Genomic DNA, 16,353 nt, shown 5'->3' with positions numbered 1-16,353 from the left:
CTGCATATGAGGATGCAGTGTTTGTTCTCTTCTCCTTACCCCTTCCTGTCAAACCAACCCCTTCTTCCTTCCACTCAGTCCCTTTTCTGCACATACACACACATACCACAACACACGTACACACCACACACACACACACACACACACACACACACACACACACTACACCACACCACACACACACCACACCACACACACACACACACACACACGTACACACCACACACACACACACACACACACACACACACACACACACACACTACACCACACCACACACACACATACCACACCACACCACACACACACCACACCACACACACACACATACACACACACACACACACACACACACTACACCACACCACACACACACACCACACCACACACACACACACACACATACACACACACACACACACACACTACACCACACCACACACACACACCACACCACACACACACACACACACATACACACACACACACACACATACTACACCACACCACACACACACATACCACATCACACCACACACACACACCACACCACACACACACACACACACTACACCACACCACACACACACCACACCACACACACACACACACACACACACACACATACTACACCACACCACACACACACACCACACCACACCACACACACACACACACACACCACCACCACACCACACACACACACACATACTACACCATACCACACACACACACACACACACACTACACCACACCACACCACACCACACACACCACACCACACACACACACACACCTATACATGTATATTTTCTACATATGGAGCGAGATAGATTTTAAAATCTATATTAATGTATGCAAGAAAATATGGGACATTTGTCTTCCCAAGTGTGATTTCTTTCCCTTTACATGGTGATCTCTGTGCATTTTTGCAGGTGTAATTTCTTTCAGATAATTTTTACTGAGTGGACTAGTGCATCTGACTTGCTGGTTGGTTCTCTCTCTCTCTCTCTCTCTCTCTCTCTCTCTCTATCTCTATCTCTATCTTCTTTTTAGTGATTAGGTTGGCTGGAAAGGTCCTTGAGAGGAGCTGAGAGGAGCTGAGAGGAACGTCTTCCTTTTTGATTGTATCTCCAGTCCCCACAGCGCCTCAGCTTCTGAGTAGCAGTCTATTTATAAACGATTTTAATTAAAAGCAGACTAACATCTATTAAGCATCTTCATTTATCAGGAACTTGACATTTAATTTTATTTTCTACATCAGATAAATTACAGTTTGCCCCCATTTTAGAGGAAGAGGTAACCTAAGCTGAGAGTAAATCTCTCGTATGACATAAATAGTGACAGGCATTGTAGAAATTTACTGTTACATCTGTGTGACTCCAAAGTCCATGACCTTTAAATTACGACACACGGCTTCATTGAACCTAGGCTCATGCTCCCCCCCCCACCCCCATTCAGAAAGATACGATTTTTTTATATAGTGACTAGACAGGATTTCAAAAGGCATCTACCTACTTATGGTACTTCAAAAATAATGTGATTATTAGAATCATAGGGAGTTTGCTGAGATTGGGAATTCTGTGCATACCAGACGCCAGCCAGAGTAGACCATATAGTTGGCAAGCACCTAGTTGGAAACAAAATTTGAGGTGCTGTGCTTTTGTTCTGTGTTTTGTTTTGTTCTACTTCAGGACCACAGTTGATGAGAAAGGCCATCTGTAGACTGCCTGGAAGCTCATCACTTGTATGACCCTGACTGAATGAAGACTATCAGAAGTGTGTACATGAGTGTATGCGTGCGATTCTCATTCCCTCTTAGGAAGTTAATTTAACCCAAGGAAGCCAGAGGGAACCCATGGAAGCAGACTAGAAAGAGACACAGAGAGTTCCAGCAATGTTTGCTGGTTGTGAAACCTGTGTGCAAAGACCACTGCCTGTCAGATGAAGGTCAAGTGCTCAGATTGGAACACAGGGTTGTGACTTATTTCCCCTGCAGAATCCCTTTCTTTTTGGTTTATCTACACGTCCCTAGGATAGACTAATCTTCTTTCATCTTCCTAGCACTGTAGTGAAAGTTTTAAAACAGCTCAGTGACACAGGGCCAGGCATGCTGGTGGATTACCTTAGTCCCAGCACTTGGGAGGCAGAGGCAGGTTTGGGGACAGCCTACTGTATATTCTGGGTTCCAGGCTGGCCAGGGCTACATTGTGACCCTGTCCAAACAACCAAGCCCAGAGCAGCAATGCCTGTTGTGTCAAAACTAAAGGTAGGTAAAGCTTGAGTGATTCCTTTTATTTTTTATCATTTTTAGTAAGTGTACAAAAATTACTATTTCCTCAGGATGGCATACATAATCATTGTACTTTTAATCATTGAGACTGTAGTGTTTGAGTTTATCCTAAGATGTTAGCCTCTGTATTTCCAGGGGCTCAAAGTAAGTCTTCAGATAGTTAAACCTCAACCGGTTTAGTTAGCAGCAGCATGTCTTTGGCTTTAAGTTGTCCTTGCTGGAGGACTGATAGATTGAATGGTTTCCTGTATGCCTTTCCTCAAGCAGGCTTCACTGTTGATAGTTGGACTCTCTTTATTTTGAAAACCCAGGTAATAACATGATCTTTTTGCATGGGAGTATCTTTGGCTGAGCATTTATTAGTGCTACATGATATTAGCATTGGGTTTACTTCATTTTAAGCTTTTTTTTTCCACCTCAAACCTGATGAAATCTTTTTTTGGGGTGTGTGTGCTTGAGCAACTCCATATTTTCTTATTTTAACTACTTGCTTAGTCTATATTTCATAACTAAACCGACACTGTTTCCGGGAGACAGGGTCTCACTATGTAGCTTACTTTAGCTGTCCAGACACTCAACTATATGAATTTAGCCTTGAACGCACAGAAATCCACCTGCCTCTGCCTCCCAAGGGCTGGAACTAAAGTGGTATAACATGGCTAGCCATTCTCATTCTTATGTTGTTTCCCTGATAGCTAGTCAATGATAAATGATCTAAAGTAAAGTAAACTTCCAACTTATTAATTTACAAATACTCATTGATCAAATTGTTATGAAATATAAATGCTGTGATGGGAGTAAGAGAATACCTGGCGGGCCCATGCCAAGGTTGCCCCCTGAAAACAGACCTGAGATAAGGAAGTTTATTGTGGGGGAAGGGAAGGGAGTGGGAACCTGGAAAAGGAGTAGAGGCAGAGAAAGGGGGAGCAGAGAAGGATAGAAAGAGAGAAAGTGAGGCTGGCCCTGGAACATGGGGGAAAAAAAAGAGTGGAAGAAGGGGGCTGGTGTATCTGGCTTGAACCGGGCAGGTGATGACATAAGCTGTTGCTAGGTTGCTGTTGGGAGGAACCTAGTAGAATTGTCTGTAAGCCAACACAAATATTATGTGGATATACATTGAAAAGTATAACTACTAAAAATGTGGGCTGGAGAAACAGCTTAGCAGTTAAGAGCATTGGCTGCTCTTCCAAAGGACCTGGATTTAGCTCCCAGCACCCACGTGTCAGCTCATAACCACCTGTAACTTCAGTTCTAAGGGCTCTGATGCCCTCTTCTGGCTTCCACGGGCACAGACTAACACACAGGCAAAATACATTTATTGGTTCTAAGCGCCATATACTGTTTTATGGGCTTTGTGATCAATATTTTACTCAATGTCATCTCCAAACTGTAACTTAGATAGTATTAATGCCATTTTACATACAATAAAACCAAGATATAGGAGAATTAATTAACTTTCCAAATCACAAGATATGATGGATCTGGGTGGCATCACAATGCAATTTAATGTATAGTAGTCATAAGTCTTTAAAACGTTAAATCACTGCCTGGCTGAGTTACTATTCTGTGGCTGTGATAAAACACCATGACCAACAATGTGTAGGAACAAATTTATTTGGCTTACACTTCCAGTCCATGTTATCAGAGCAGAGGTAGTAGGTGGCACAAAGCCTTGGCTGAGAGCTCACATCTCGGGAACCCAGGAACCCCAAAGGGGAAGAAAATCAAACACAGCACACTGGAAAGGGTTCATGGCTTTTCAAACCTCAAACCTCAAAGCCCACCCCCACTGAAATACTTCTCTCAGCAAGCCACGCCTCCTCAACCTACCCAAATAATGTCATCAAGTGGGGATCAAGTATTTAGGTGCCCAAGAATATGGGAGAATATCTCAATTTGAAACACCACACTGCCTTCAAGTGTGTAGGACTTCCTGTGTAGGAATAGAAAGTAGAGATCACTGAAAAATGCTATTTTAGAAGGGAGACACATACATACCACCTGAGCATGGGAAAAGATAATAAACATTGTTAGTCATCCAGGAAACATGAATAAAAGCCACGATGATCTACTCATGCCCACCTAGAAAAGCCATGATAAAATAACAACCAGCGTTAGTGCATATGTGAACAATGAGCCCATAGGCTATCTATCTCATAGGCTGATGGTGGGAATGGAAAATAGATTAGTCACTTTGGAAAACTGGAATTAACCCCAAATCCATAAACTGATAGAGGATTGATAAAAATGTGATTAATCCATACGGTGATTGGAACACTGTTAAGCAAAGAGATGTCAATACATGTTACTCTCAAAGACATTATGCTAACCTATTTATGACAGAACTCAGTCGTAAATGAGCATGGAGAGTATGATCCTACGTGACTCCCAGCTGGAGGCTATCTGCAGTTCTTGGTACCATGTTATCTGCCCTGCTATACGGAGTGTGTTGATTGACAGACAGGCTCGCTCACGTGCTGGACTAGTTCACCTTGGCTATTCTGAGGGTCAGGCAACAGTCAGCCCAGGTAAGACGGGATGGTAATCTGTGGGCTGTGTGGATGGGAAAGAGAAACAGATGTCTTAATAAAAACTTTGCATTAATGAATGTGAGTTAATCTGTACTTACAAGGGAGAAGTCTGTTTTGCTTGCTCCTTTCTGGACCCCCATTCTCTGTACCACCGGATGTGTATAACATCTATCACTCTTATTCTTCCACTTTTCTTTGTCAACATGTAATATAAAAGCTCACTAATTCAGGAACATGTAATGAAAATACTAGGATTGAATCCCCCACCCCCAGAAATAATCACTGCTATTATTATGATGATGATATATTTTTCTTCTTCTGTGAGCACACAGTTCCTCTCACAAGGTTGCTATCACGTACTATGCGCATGTAAAGTTGTGTACTTTGGTTTTTCTTTTTCCACCAAAATTATACGGCAAATATTTCCCACATACTATTTTTTTTTAGATTTCAAATTTTTTACTTAAAAATGAGTTTAGAATAAGTACTCAGCAGAGGTTTAGAATTTTCTTTTTAGTTTGCCTTATGAGACTTTTAAACTAACAACTATGACTGTAGGAATATTGTCTTCTCACAGTTTCTTACTGAACATCTGTGACACCAGGTTGGTAATAGCAGTGTCTCCGAGCCCTCTCCCTGAGGACTGCCACACAGCTAACCCTTCGAAGGCCTGCTGCTCCGCCTCACTTGCTTCTTACCTGGCTGATCAGAGAAACCAGCTGCCATACAGGTAAGTTCTTTGCATAAAGAGAATGCCTACCTAGGAGGGAGGAATTGCTGGCCAGTCAAGCGTCTCACCGTGTAACTGAAGTGTTGAAATGTCTACTCCAACTGTGTCTGGGCCCATAATGATCATGTGGCCACGGCGATGGTTCATAGACTTCTCTGTGGTTTTTCTGCAAACCAAAGAGACTTCAAGAAGGTATAACCAACCACTAGAAGCGAGGCCTGGCTTCTTGGCTAGAATTTTTAGAACAACTTACTTTCATTAGTACTAGTGAATTAATTTCTTTTATTTGTTTGTTTTAGCTTTTTGAAGAGGTTGTTTTATTCCCCACCCCACCCCCACCCCGACAATGAAACTTTGTAAAAAAAAAAAAATTAAGCCAGATTCACTTAGTTCTAGTAATGAACATTTATTGGATTTAAAATTTATGGACTACTATGATGGGTGTTTTAAATAAGAGGCGTGCCTAGTCCTGTTCTTGAGGAACAATCAGCTTAATAGATGTGTAGTTAGACACAAATATAAATAGCAAAGTAGATAAGTTGAAAGTGACTTCAATATTTTTGGCTATTAAAAATTATTTTACATTAAGTCCATGTTTCTGTTAGGATCATTGAAAACAAGCTTTATTAATGTGTAAGAGAATTACACAGCAGTGCAGAGGACAGAGGAATTGCAGAGGGGTGAAAATTCTGTTTACCTGGGGTTGAAGGCAATCGGGAAGGCCTGGGAGTCTATCTTTCTTAACGATGACAAGCTTTCACATCAGATAGAGTTAGTAAAATCTTCTTGGGTTATAAAAAACACAAGGTATTTTTAGACTGTTTCCTCCATGACATTTGGCTATCGTCCTAGTGACTGTTATTTGTCATATTACCCCTTAAATGATGTCAGTAATGGTACAATGGCGTGTGTGTGTGTGTGTGTGTGTGTGTGTGTTGGGGGTATGGCACTATCATGCTGTGATGTATTAGTGGAATTTAAGGTTTGGAGGAATAATTAGAAGTGAAGCCAAGTGGGAGGCTAGACTCAGTTTGAGTGCTGTGTCTTTATCTACACACAGAATGTACAAGTGATATGATGAAGACCCCACTCCCCACAGACGGCTGTGGCTGTGGGGTCTGGGTTTTCTGTTAGCTGAAACAAATGTTTACCCTTTTGTTCCTCACAGAATGGCTTTCTTTTTGGTGTGGGTTAGCCTACTTCTACTTCTTCATGGTGCAGGTGAGTGATTTGTTTTCAAAAACTTTGAATTTCTGAAACTATTTTGGAGATTGTAAGGACAGTGATTAAAAAAAAAAAAAATAAAACCCAAGCAGGTGATTCAATCTCTTCAAATCTCAGTCTTGTTATTTGCTAAATATGAAAAAGGAATATTATATTTGCCTTACAAAACATGGTGAGATGCATGGGAGAATATAATATACATTTTGTAAAAACATTAATTCTGTTTTAACGAGAAACCCCTCCCTCCAAATGTGGTTTGTCTGTTTGAAGCCATAGCCACACAACTAACTTTATCCCCATGTTTAGTGCAAACTTCACAACAGAAATGAAAATACACTCAGAACTCCCACCTTCAAGTGACTTTGAAAAGTACCCAGTTTTATAGAATCAGAGTATTTGGTCATACAACATGATTTCTTTTTAGAGCTGTATTCAAGTCTGCAAAAAACGTTGGTGATGAGCCAGGCACAGATTTTGAAATTGTTAATGTAATTGATCTAACCTGAAGTATATAAGTAACATTTATTTTAAAAAATTATAAAAAGCTAATGTGCAAACTGCAAGATACTCGTTCCACAGAGTGACCTAACACATTACAATCCTTAAGGTGCATGTCATTTCACAGGAGCCCTCCCTCAGTGGCTCTTGTCTCTGATGGGCAGCATCAGTTTGAAGATATCCTTAGACCTCAGAGATAACTTGGGACTTAATACAAGCCTTGGTTCACTGGGCAATATTTCCTGGCTCTTTTCACTTGATGATTGATATGCGTGTGTGTGTGTGTGTGTGTGTGTGTGTGTGTGTGTGTGTGTGTGTGTGTGCCTATGTTTGTGTGTAGGTAAAGGAGACAAAGTCAAAATGAGTTGAGAGTTGCTCACACTAAAGTGCTATCCAAGCCATTAAAAAGAATGGGTGTGGATGCTGATGAGAAAGAGGGGGTTACAGCTGTTAGTGCTAACCGGGATGTTTTATATATCAGCTGGCACGTTGAGGTTCTAGACTATGAATGAAACCTTTTCTTCCAAGGCTGTAAAGGGTATGGCTGTAGCAAGACCTTCTAGGTTGAGCCCTAGATGCTAATATCAAGGATCCCCCATGGAGTAGAGTATGTATTCTTCTGAGAGAGCTTGAAGTGAGTGCAGCTACACACATCTGCTCTCTTCCTGTGTCCTTCTGATGACTGAGCCATGCCATATAAAAACAGTCACTAAAATCCCAAGGTGTCTCACAACCACTGGAGCAGGTGGTGTCCTAATTATATACACAGAAATGAAGCTGCCTGAAGCCACATGGTAAGTAAGGAGCTATTCAGAACCAGAGCTTGGATTTGTAATTTTTCAGACCAGGGCTTAAAAAATATGCAAACCCATCCTTCCAAGCATTGCATAACAGGTTCCTTCCTATGCCGTCCCTTCGGCCTCGCCTTTCTTTGTATCCACTCACCCGTTTCCCTGGTCATTGATTTGCTTGTCAACTTTAGAAAGAATGACTACTATTAGCTGAAAGAGCACATTTCGGAGGGAGAGCTTTGGAACCAGAGTCCAGAGACTCAGTAGAGTCTGCTACCACCCGCAAAGTGAACTGTGTGTCCCTGAACAACCCACCTCCTAGTATTAGAGAGAACCTGCTTCGGTGTAGTTTTCGGACTAAAGTTAAATAAAGAAAAGAAAGGTATTAAAATATGTTTAGTATATTGTAAACACAAAATAAACATAAACTGATAAAGTCAGGGTTCTCCAGGACATAGACAAACACACACACATACACACACACACACACACACACACACACACACACACACACACACACACACACACAGAGAGAGAGAGAGAGAGAGAGAGAGAGAGAGAGAGAGAGCTGGGGTGAGCAGATTGGGCCTTCTGTCCTCTGGAATGTCCTCTGCTAGATATCTGGCAGGTGCACCTTGCTAATGGCTTGGAGGCTTCTTTGCCCACTCAATGTGACACCCAGAATTGTTTTTAGTGCTTAGTTTCCTTCTATGTCATCATAGATTTTATATAAAGCAGCGCCCTTGCTGAGGCTCCCTCTCACTGATTTGTCCCCTTTGCTGTCTGTCATCTAGTGAAACAGATCAGAGAGGGAGAGAGAGAGAGAGAGAGAGAGAGAGAGAGAGAGAGAGATTCGGATTGAAATGGCAAGCTATAGTCTTCATCTGTTGCTGGTGGCAAGTTCAGGGTGGAAATAGTTTGAAAATATCAAGTCAGGTGCTGTCAACTTCCCCCACCCCAGTCTCTCTCTCTGTGTGTCTGTTTCTCTCTCTCTCTCTCTCTCTCTCACCACAGCCAGGAATCTATACCATGCCAAGAACCCATGAGTTGTGTATAGTCCATGGCTGTGGTCCCCACAACCGTCAGGGCCCTAGTGAGAACTCTGCCCTGTCTGGGAGGTATTTGTGTCAGGTAGAATAGGTTAGTTTACTGAAAGATTCTCACATATTAACCATCTTCCTGACATTCCGATGTGCCTTTCAGGATTGCTGAAGCAGAGAGGAAAGAACAGTTTTAAGATCGTTTTGACATTAAGGTTCTGGGAGCAAGGCCTGCTCCATCAATCAGCCATGTTTACCTAAGAGCTGAGCTGGCCACTGATGGAGGAGATGCAAAGGTTATGCTGCAGGGTGCATGGGACAGTTTTCTTCTGCCAGTGAGAACCTGGCAAGCACAGCTTGGCCTAGGAGCCAACACCCTCAGTGACACAGCTTCCCAACGGGTCCACTGTGACAGATCTATTCTGCTGTGTCATTCTGGGCCTGGCACAATGCAGGGGCCCAGCACACACCACAAGCCTCATTTTCCTTACACCTATTTGGGCACAGTTCTCCAGCCTTCTAGTGATTTTATAACCAGCCATCCTCCTGCAGTAACTGCTCTGGGTCATAGTGTTGTTCCTTAGCCCATGCTGTGGTCACTGGCCTTTGCTGACCCCATTTCTTCTTTGACAATCCAGCAGCAGCAGAAGAGGTGCGGGCCCACCCGTTCACTGACGTGAGCCTCGACTGTGAGTTCTCCTTCATAGACAGCACCGAGAACCTTGAGTTTTACTGGGAAAGAGAAGACATAATAGAAGAGTATGACGCGGAGGACCGTGAGTTTTATCGGTTTTTCAGGTACTACGACTTCTTTCAAGTTTTCACAAAGGTGGTCTACCAGTTTTATGACAACGAAGAACAACTCGAAGACCAGAATGCCTTATATGAAGGACGGGTCTCTGTGGACCAGAGTGAGATTGCTGAGGGCATCCTGACCCTTCAACTGCAAAACGTGGATTTCTCAGACGAAGCCTTGTACAAGTGCAAAGCTGTCAGCCCCAATGGGAGAGGAGAGAGCACAGTCAAGCTGATAGTGGAAGGTAAACGAACTTCTCAGACGAACTTGCTTTCAGGTCTGCTCTCAGCCCACAAGGGTGAGCTCATTTTTCTAACTCAGATTACTTCACTCCTAGTGGAATATCAGTTTACTTTAGCTAAAACGGTTTCCCTGAGCAAAAGGTGTTTTATCTGTACCAGTATGAATCACTCACTAATTTAATATGAGTGAACCGAAGGGTAGCCAAGGCTGCACTGGTTGAATCCCAAGTGTTACACGTGGTAACTGCCACCCCCATTCTCCTCCCCCGCACTTCTCTCCTCTCCCCCCTACCCCCACTTGATACAACAGTAGTCCCCTAGGAAGGTGCTAAGGTCAGACACAGTTTGGTGTGAATGGCACTGAACTGGGAATCAGGAGGCTGGAGTTCTGCTGTTGGAGGACACTGGGCCTTCCTAAGGCTTCACTCTTCTTGCTATTAAAGCAAAGGTTTCAAGGCCACAGAGATGGCTTTTTAGAGAAGAGCATCGGTGTGATTCCTAGTGCCTACATGGCTCACAGTTGATAACTCCAGTTTCAGGCAACCCAACCACCCTTCTGGTCTCCATGAGCACTGGGCATGTACATGTGCAGGCAACACATATGCATAAAATTTAAAGATTTAAATCTAAAAGGTAGTTTTAAAAACATTGATTGGGCTGAATCCACACTTCCCCCGGGACCCTTACCCTCTAGGACTGCATGGAAAACTGTCCTTTCTGACAGAGAGCGCATGGTACTGTGAGCTCTGCCAGGCTGCCTCCCTCCAGGGTAAGAGTTGAAAGATGTGGGAAGGCAGTGAGAATTGCTTCTCATTTTTTTGTTTGTTTCTTTTTTGAGACAGGATCTTTCTCTGTAGACCAGTCTCGCCTTTCACAGTAGTCCCCCTGTCTCAGCCTTCTGAGTAATGGAAATCACAGGAATGTGTCCTATTTGTTACTTATCTTCTGTGATTAGCCTATCTAAGTACTAAGTGGGCCTGACCCTGCTGAACTTCTGAGGTCAGATGAGATCCGGTTTGTTCCGGGTTGTGTGGTCACAGGCTCTTCTGTGATTCTCAATTGGGGCATCTGAGGTCAGTGGAGAGTTTGGAATGAACCCACAGTAAGAACAAAAGAGACTCCAAAATGAAGACAGCAGCAATAGATAGCAGGAGACTATACATACCTTGTGTTTCTTTAATTATGCTTGGGCCAAAGTTTTCAATACGGGGACCTCAGAACGTTAACATAAACACTGAAGGCTTGAACCTCCCGGGACTAAACCAAAACAGGAACTAATTATTTTGTTATTTTTTTTTCCCAACCAGATTCTGAAACGCCCCAGGTGAAGTTTGACAAGATCGACGATGAAGATGTGGTTACGTGCACATCCAAAGGCTGGTACCTCACACCCAATGTGACCTGGTTGGACCGGGGAGAGAGGGACCTGAGCAACCACAGTACGGTGGAGATCCTGGAGGAGCAGATGAACGGCTTGTACAGAGTGTACTCTGTCCTCAAATACCCAGTCAAGTTAAATGAAAAATACGTCTGCCACATCACAGAGATGAACGAAAACAACCGGCCAATCAGATCCATCCGGCGGTATCCGAGTAAGTGCGGATCTGAGGGGGGCGGAGAGATGGATGGGGCTGCGGTTCACCACTCCCCCAGTTAGTATTTACTGACCACCAAGTGTAGCAGGCACTTTCGAGCACTTTGGGGATTTAAAGAAACCTCAGGAACACGAGCTTGTAGCCTGGGTCAGAGAGAGTAGTGAGGTGGAGTCTCCCTGAGGTAGAAAAAGAACTGTGCCCTGGGGAATAACAGCTACTCCTGATGAGGCTTCTGGTCCTCTGCTAAACACGCGAGCTTCCAGATGCGATAGGCTGAGGAGTCAGCCGCCATTTGTTGGCGCCACTAACCTCATGCCTGGCACTTTACATACATTGTGTGTGTGTGTGCGAGCATGTCTGTGTGTGTGTTCTGTGCATGCATATGTGTGTGTGCAAGCATGGACACAGAGGCCGGTGCTGGTATTCTTCCTCAGTTGCCCTCCACTTCATTTTGTTTTGTTTTATTTTTTTTTTAATTTTTTTCGAGACAGGATTTCTCTGTGTAGCCTTGGACTGTCCTGAACTCAATTTCTAGACTACTCTGGCCTGGGACTCAAAGCTCTGCCTACCTCTACCTCCCGGGTGCTGGGATTAAAGGTTTGCCCCACCACAGCCGGGCTCCCCACTTTAATTTTTTTGAGATAGGATTTCTCACTGAAGCCGGAGCTTACCCATTCAGCTCCGAGCATTGGACAGCAAGCTCCAGGAATCTGTCTAACCCTGACGCCCCAGGGCTGGGACTACAGCCAGCATGACTAGACCCAACTTTTGTTTGGAAGCTGGAGAACCACGCTCAGAGCTTCATGCTCATTCAGCCGTCTCCCCAGCCCACATATGTGACCTCTGTAACTTAGCCCAGCAAGACAATTGCCGTTACTGTTTTTTTCTATCGGAAGACAGTAGGACCTTAAATAGTTTGACCAAGCTCTTGACTAATGAACACAAACTTTGGATTTCAGGCAACCAATAGTGTCACAAATGTCGAGTAATACCTATCTGAAATGTACTAATATTAGTTATTAAATTTAACTGGATGCCCTATATTTTTTCTGATAAATTATAGTAAGAGAAACATTTAGTGAGACATTTAGTTGAAGCTCAGGAATGATAGGGCTGGAGAGTTCACATCTCTGCCAGAAGGAAAGGAGACCTTGTAACACTCTTGCAGCAACAATGCCACCACAGGGAACTCAAGGACAGGTCAGTTCTTGGGTCCCATCACAACAGGTGGGATGTAAATCCTGGGGGAGAGTCAGCACTGAGTTTTGATATGGCCTCAAGGTTTTTCCGATCTACACTCTAAGTTTGAGACCCACTGGTGTATGATGTAAGCCTTTGCGGGTGGTAAAGATACCAAGAGTATGTCTATCTTCTCTGTGTGGGGGTCGAGTCTCCTCATAGCCATGTCTGATTGGGGGGGGGGGGACAGAGTTCCCACCTTCTTCGCCCAGTCTGGCAAAACAGGATGAAGGGGATAGACTCAGTGCATTCAAATGTCCCACATGAGCTGGCCTTTCCTTTGAACGGAAGAAGAGGAGCTCACTTGTCTGCCAGACTTCTCAGTCTTTCCCACACGTTTACAAGAGCTTGTTGTCTGTGAAAGTTACAGGGGGCCTCAGACTCTTTTCTGAGAACACCAGGATACATGATTAATGAGTGACTTCAAAAATACTGTTTTTTTAAAAATCCCCTTAAATTTCAACACCCTTAGAAACACCTAAAAAGCCATCTTCTCATCTGTATATTTATCCGGGCCCCTCGAGATCTGGCATCTGCCTGTTTTCCCAGCTCTTCAGTTGCCGGTGCTCTTCACACAGCCGTTGCTTCTTGCTCGGGGGCTTATCAATTCCTGTGGCTTTCAGACTGGTCCCCCCTCCCACCCCACAGGGCCATGTCTTTGGGCAGACTCTGCCTCTCTTGGAATACCTTTCTTTTCTTGATCTTGGTCACAAACTCCTAACCATTTCCCAAGACTTGTCTCAAATCTGAAGCCCTTCTCTCATGGTCATTTCTATTTGTTCAATATTTTGTTCCTTTGCACATCAAATATTTGTTGAGCTCCAGCTCTGTGCCATATCCTTCTAGATACTCACCAGGGAATGATGGATTCTTACACCCCTGAAAGAAACTTGCATATACTGTTCGTGGGAAAGACACACATAGCAAACAGGTGTTGCATGTCACCATTTACATGAAACTCAATACCAGGAAAAATCATCTATGCTATGTGAAGGAAGTCAGAATAGTGGTGACCCTTGGAGTGGGGATGCAAAGGGACTAGGAGAACATAAGGAGATTTCTAGGGTGCTGGCAATAGTCCACTTACTGGTGTGGATGCTGGTTAAATGGTAGTACTCAGTTTGCCATAGTGATTGCTAATGGTGTAATCTAAGTACTAAGCATGCCAGGGTGAGTAAAATAAGAGCCTAGAAGGCTAGAATGGACACAGCAGACATGGGATAGAGACACTGACACCAAGAATTGAGCAAGAGTAGCAGCTAAGCCATGAGGATTGAGGAGGGCGGCAGCAGAGCTGTAACACTAAGCTAGAAGTTTACAGAGAGACGGGAAGGGAAGCAGTCTGGTCTGCAACCATTCCTTGTCTGAGATCATTTCCCCCAGAGCATCCTGGAATGCGGTGTGAGTTGCTGACCTTTGACATCAACTTCCTCACCGTAGGTCCCAGCCCCACACACTTAGCAGACAAGGGAGGGCTACCCTGAGGCACAGGGCCTGGGACGCTGGTTTTCCTTTTTATCTCTGAGTACTGAGAGGAAATAGGAAATAAGTGTTTTTTTCCCTTCCTATTTCCTTTGTTTTTTGTTTTTTCTAATTGCTCTCCAAAAATATCTGTTGAGTGAATGAATGAATGAACTAGTAAATCAAAATTTTATCTTACAGATGGACAGCAGCTAAGAAACTACTCTTAGAGTACTTTTTAGAACCTACGCAGAGAGCTACCATTCTTAGATGGAAGAAAGGATTCGTTCCCCACAGATTTTCCTTCTTGCGTGGCTTTAAGAAGGCATTGCTGCTGAGCTGCTTCTAATACAAAACTAACGTCTATGTTTTCTTTCTTCCTCCTCCCTCTCCCTTTTCAGAGAAAAGATTCAATGAGAATAACTACTATTAAAAGATTTGAATGAAGGCTGGAAAGACAGCTCAGAGTTTAAGCGCACTGACTACTCTTCTAGAGGTCCTGAGTTTAATTCCCAGCAACCACATGGTGGCTCACAACCATCTGATGTTCTCTTCCTGTGTGTCTGAAGACAACTACATTGTACTCATATACATAAAAGAAATAAATAATTCTTTAAAAAAAGATTTGAATCTGCCGTGTTTTTAGTCAGTGGAGTTCTTGGTTTTTCTTGTTTTTGTTTTTGTCTTGGCTACTTACTAACCAAAAAATGTAGAACAAAGCAAAATGAACAAACAAAAACAACAACCCCTGACCCCAAACAAAACCAAAGAGTCTATCAGTCCAGAGTGTCCCATATTAACAGAGTCTGGCTTCTTTATCTTGTTTTTTTTTTTTCTCTTTTGCTTAGAGATTTATTTTATTTAATCTCGCTCTTCCAACATGTCAAAACCTGAGTAAAATTCAGAAGTCTTCATTGCAAAATAAATGATTAAAATTATAGAGGATTGTGTGTCCTGTGTCCGTCTCACTGGGGTGTGCATCCGTGTTGGATGACTTGGTGAGGTCAGAGCAGAGGGGAGACACTCTATCCTTCCTCTACAACAGGGTTTTCCTTTGTTTTTATAATGATGTGATTTGGGTACTTTGCCAACTGAGGAGAGCCTAAGAAAGAGATACTTTCCTCAGATTATCATGAATATGTTTGCTAAAGTCCTTTATGCATTACTGGCTGTAGAAATATCAGAGATTAAACGCCGATGCTAACTTTGAACTTTTCTGTTTGCCCAGTGATTTTTATCTTCATTATTCTTGTATCTAGATTTCTAAATCTTTGCCATCTCTGTGCTTTTTTGTAAATAGATTTCATCTACCACTCTGCTGTGGTCTGAATTGTATCTTTCCCTCAAATTCACTCTTTGAAATTTTTACAGCCAAAGTAATGGGGATAAGAGATTGAGTCCCTGGGAAGTGTCTGGGTCATGAAGGCAAAGCTCTCAGGATGAGATCAGTGTTCTGGGGAGAGGGGCCCTTGTCCCTTCTACCGTGTGGGGACAGATGAGAGGTGCCATGTATGAGCCACAAAGGGAGTTCTTGTCAGACACTGGATCTGTCAACAGTTTAATCTTGGGCCCTCCACTCTTCTGAACCATGAATAAGCCATCTTGGTGATGATATATTGTTATAGCAGCACAGGTGAAGTTAGGCATCTTTCTTTGTTCTATTTTGGGGACAGTGGTGTGACTGGTTCTTTCCTGTTATTCGAGTTCACAGGACTCAAACTTAGGTTATAAACAGAGGAGAAAATAGTAACAAGACATTAAGAAAAATAGAAAAGAAAATTGTTCTGGAAATATTTTTTAATTTATTTATTCTATCAAATATTGTATCCACCTGCAGTTTCCCCTCTCTTCTCTCCCTCCAGTCCCTCCCCTCCCCTCCCCTTTCCTCTAGATCCATTCTTCCTGTTTCCCTT

The 16,353-nt window shown here is 43.2% G+C and overlaps 1 protein-coding gene across 3 annotated transcripts; it reads left to right on the top strand.

Annotated features, from left to right (window-relative positions):
- The first annotated feature begins 730 nt into the window (after window positions 1–730).
- On the top strand, window positions 731–15,064 carry Gm36028 (predicted gene, 36028). 3 transcript variants are annotated; one of them, XM_006522825.3, is made up of 6 exons: window positions 731–2,269; window positions 4,637–5,554; window positions 6,723–6,775; window positions 9,746–10,147; window positions 11,453–11,737; window positions 14,842–15,064. In XM_006522825.3, exons 2-6 carry the CDS (start codon window positions 5,373–5,375, stop codon window positions 14,871–14,873), a joined length of 954 nt encoding a protein of 317 aa, XP_006522888.1. In that variant the 5' UTR covers window positions 731–2,269; window positions 4,637–5,372; the 3' UTR covers window positions 14,874–15,064. The 3 variants fall into 3 exon arrangements, with proteins under 3 accessions (XP_006522888.1, XP_006522887.1, NP_001357827.1); NM_001370898.1 differs by lacking the exon at window positions 731–2,269 and having other exon boundaries at window positions 4,778–4,821; window positions 5,429–5,554; window positions 14,842–15,062; XM_006522824.3 differs by lacking the exon at window positions 731–2,269 and having other exon boundaries at window positions 3,583–5,554.
- Window positions 15,065–16,353: the final 1,289 nt, after the last annotated feature.

This window comes from Mus musculus, chromosome 16 (genome assembly GCF_000001635.26).
Source record: "Mus musculus strain C57BL/6J chromosome 16, GRCm38.p6 C57BL/6J".
In the NCBI taxonomy this organism is placed as follows: domain Eukaryota; kingdom Metazoa; phylum Chordata; class Mammalia; order Rodentia; family Muridae; genus Mus; species Mus musculus.
The sequence above is the reverse complement of the archived record's forward strand: the minus strand, read 5'-3'. Positions and strand labels throughout refer to the sequence as shown.

Excerpts from the sequence above, each read along its gene's own strand:
- Gm36028 (XM_006522825.3), top strand. The coding sequence starts at position 5,373 with ATGACTGTAGGAATATTGTCTTCTCACAGTTTCTTACTGAACATCTGT. Across the intron at positions 6,776-9,745 it reads TCTACTTCTTCATGGTGCAG|CAGCAGCAGAAGAGGTGCGG; the intron begins GTGAGTGATTTG and ends TTGACAATCCAG. Across the intron at positions 11,738-14,841 it reads ATCCATCCGGCGGTATCCGA|AGAAAAGATTCAATGAGAAT; the intron begins GTAAGTGCGGAT and ends CTCCCTTTTCAG.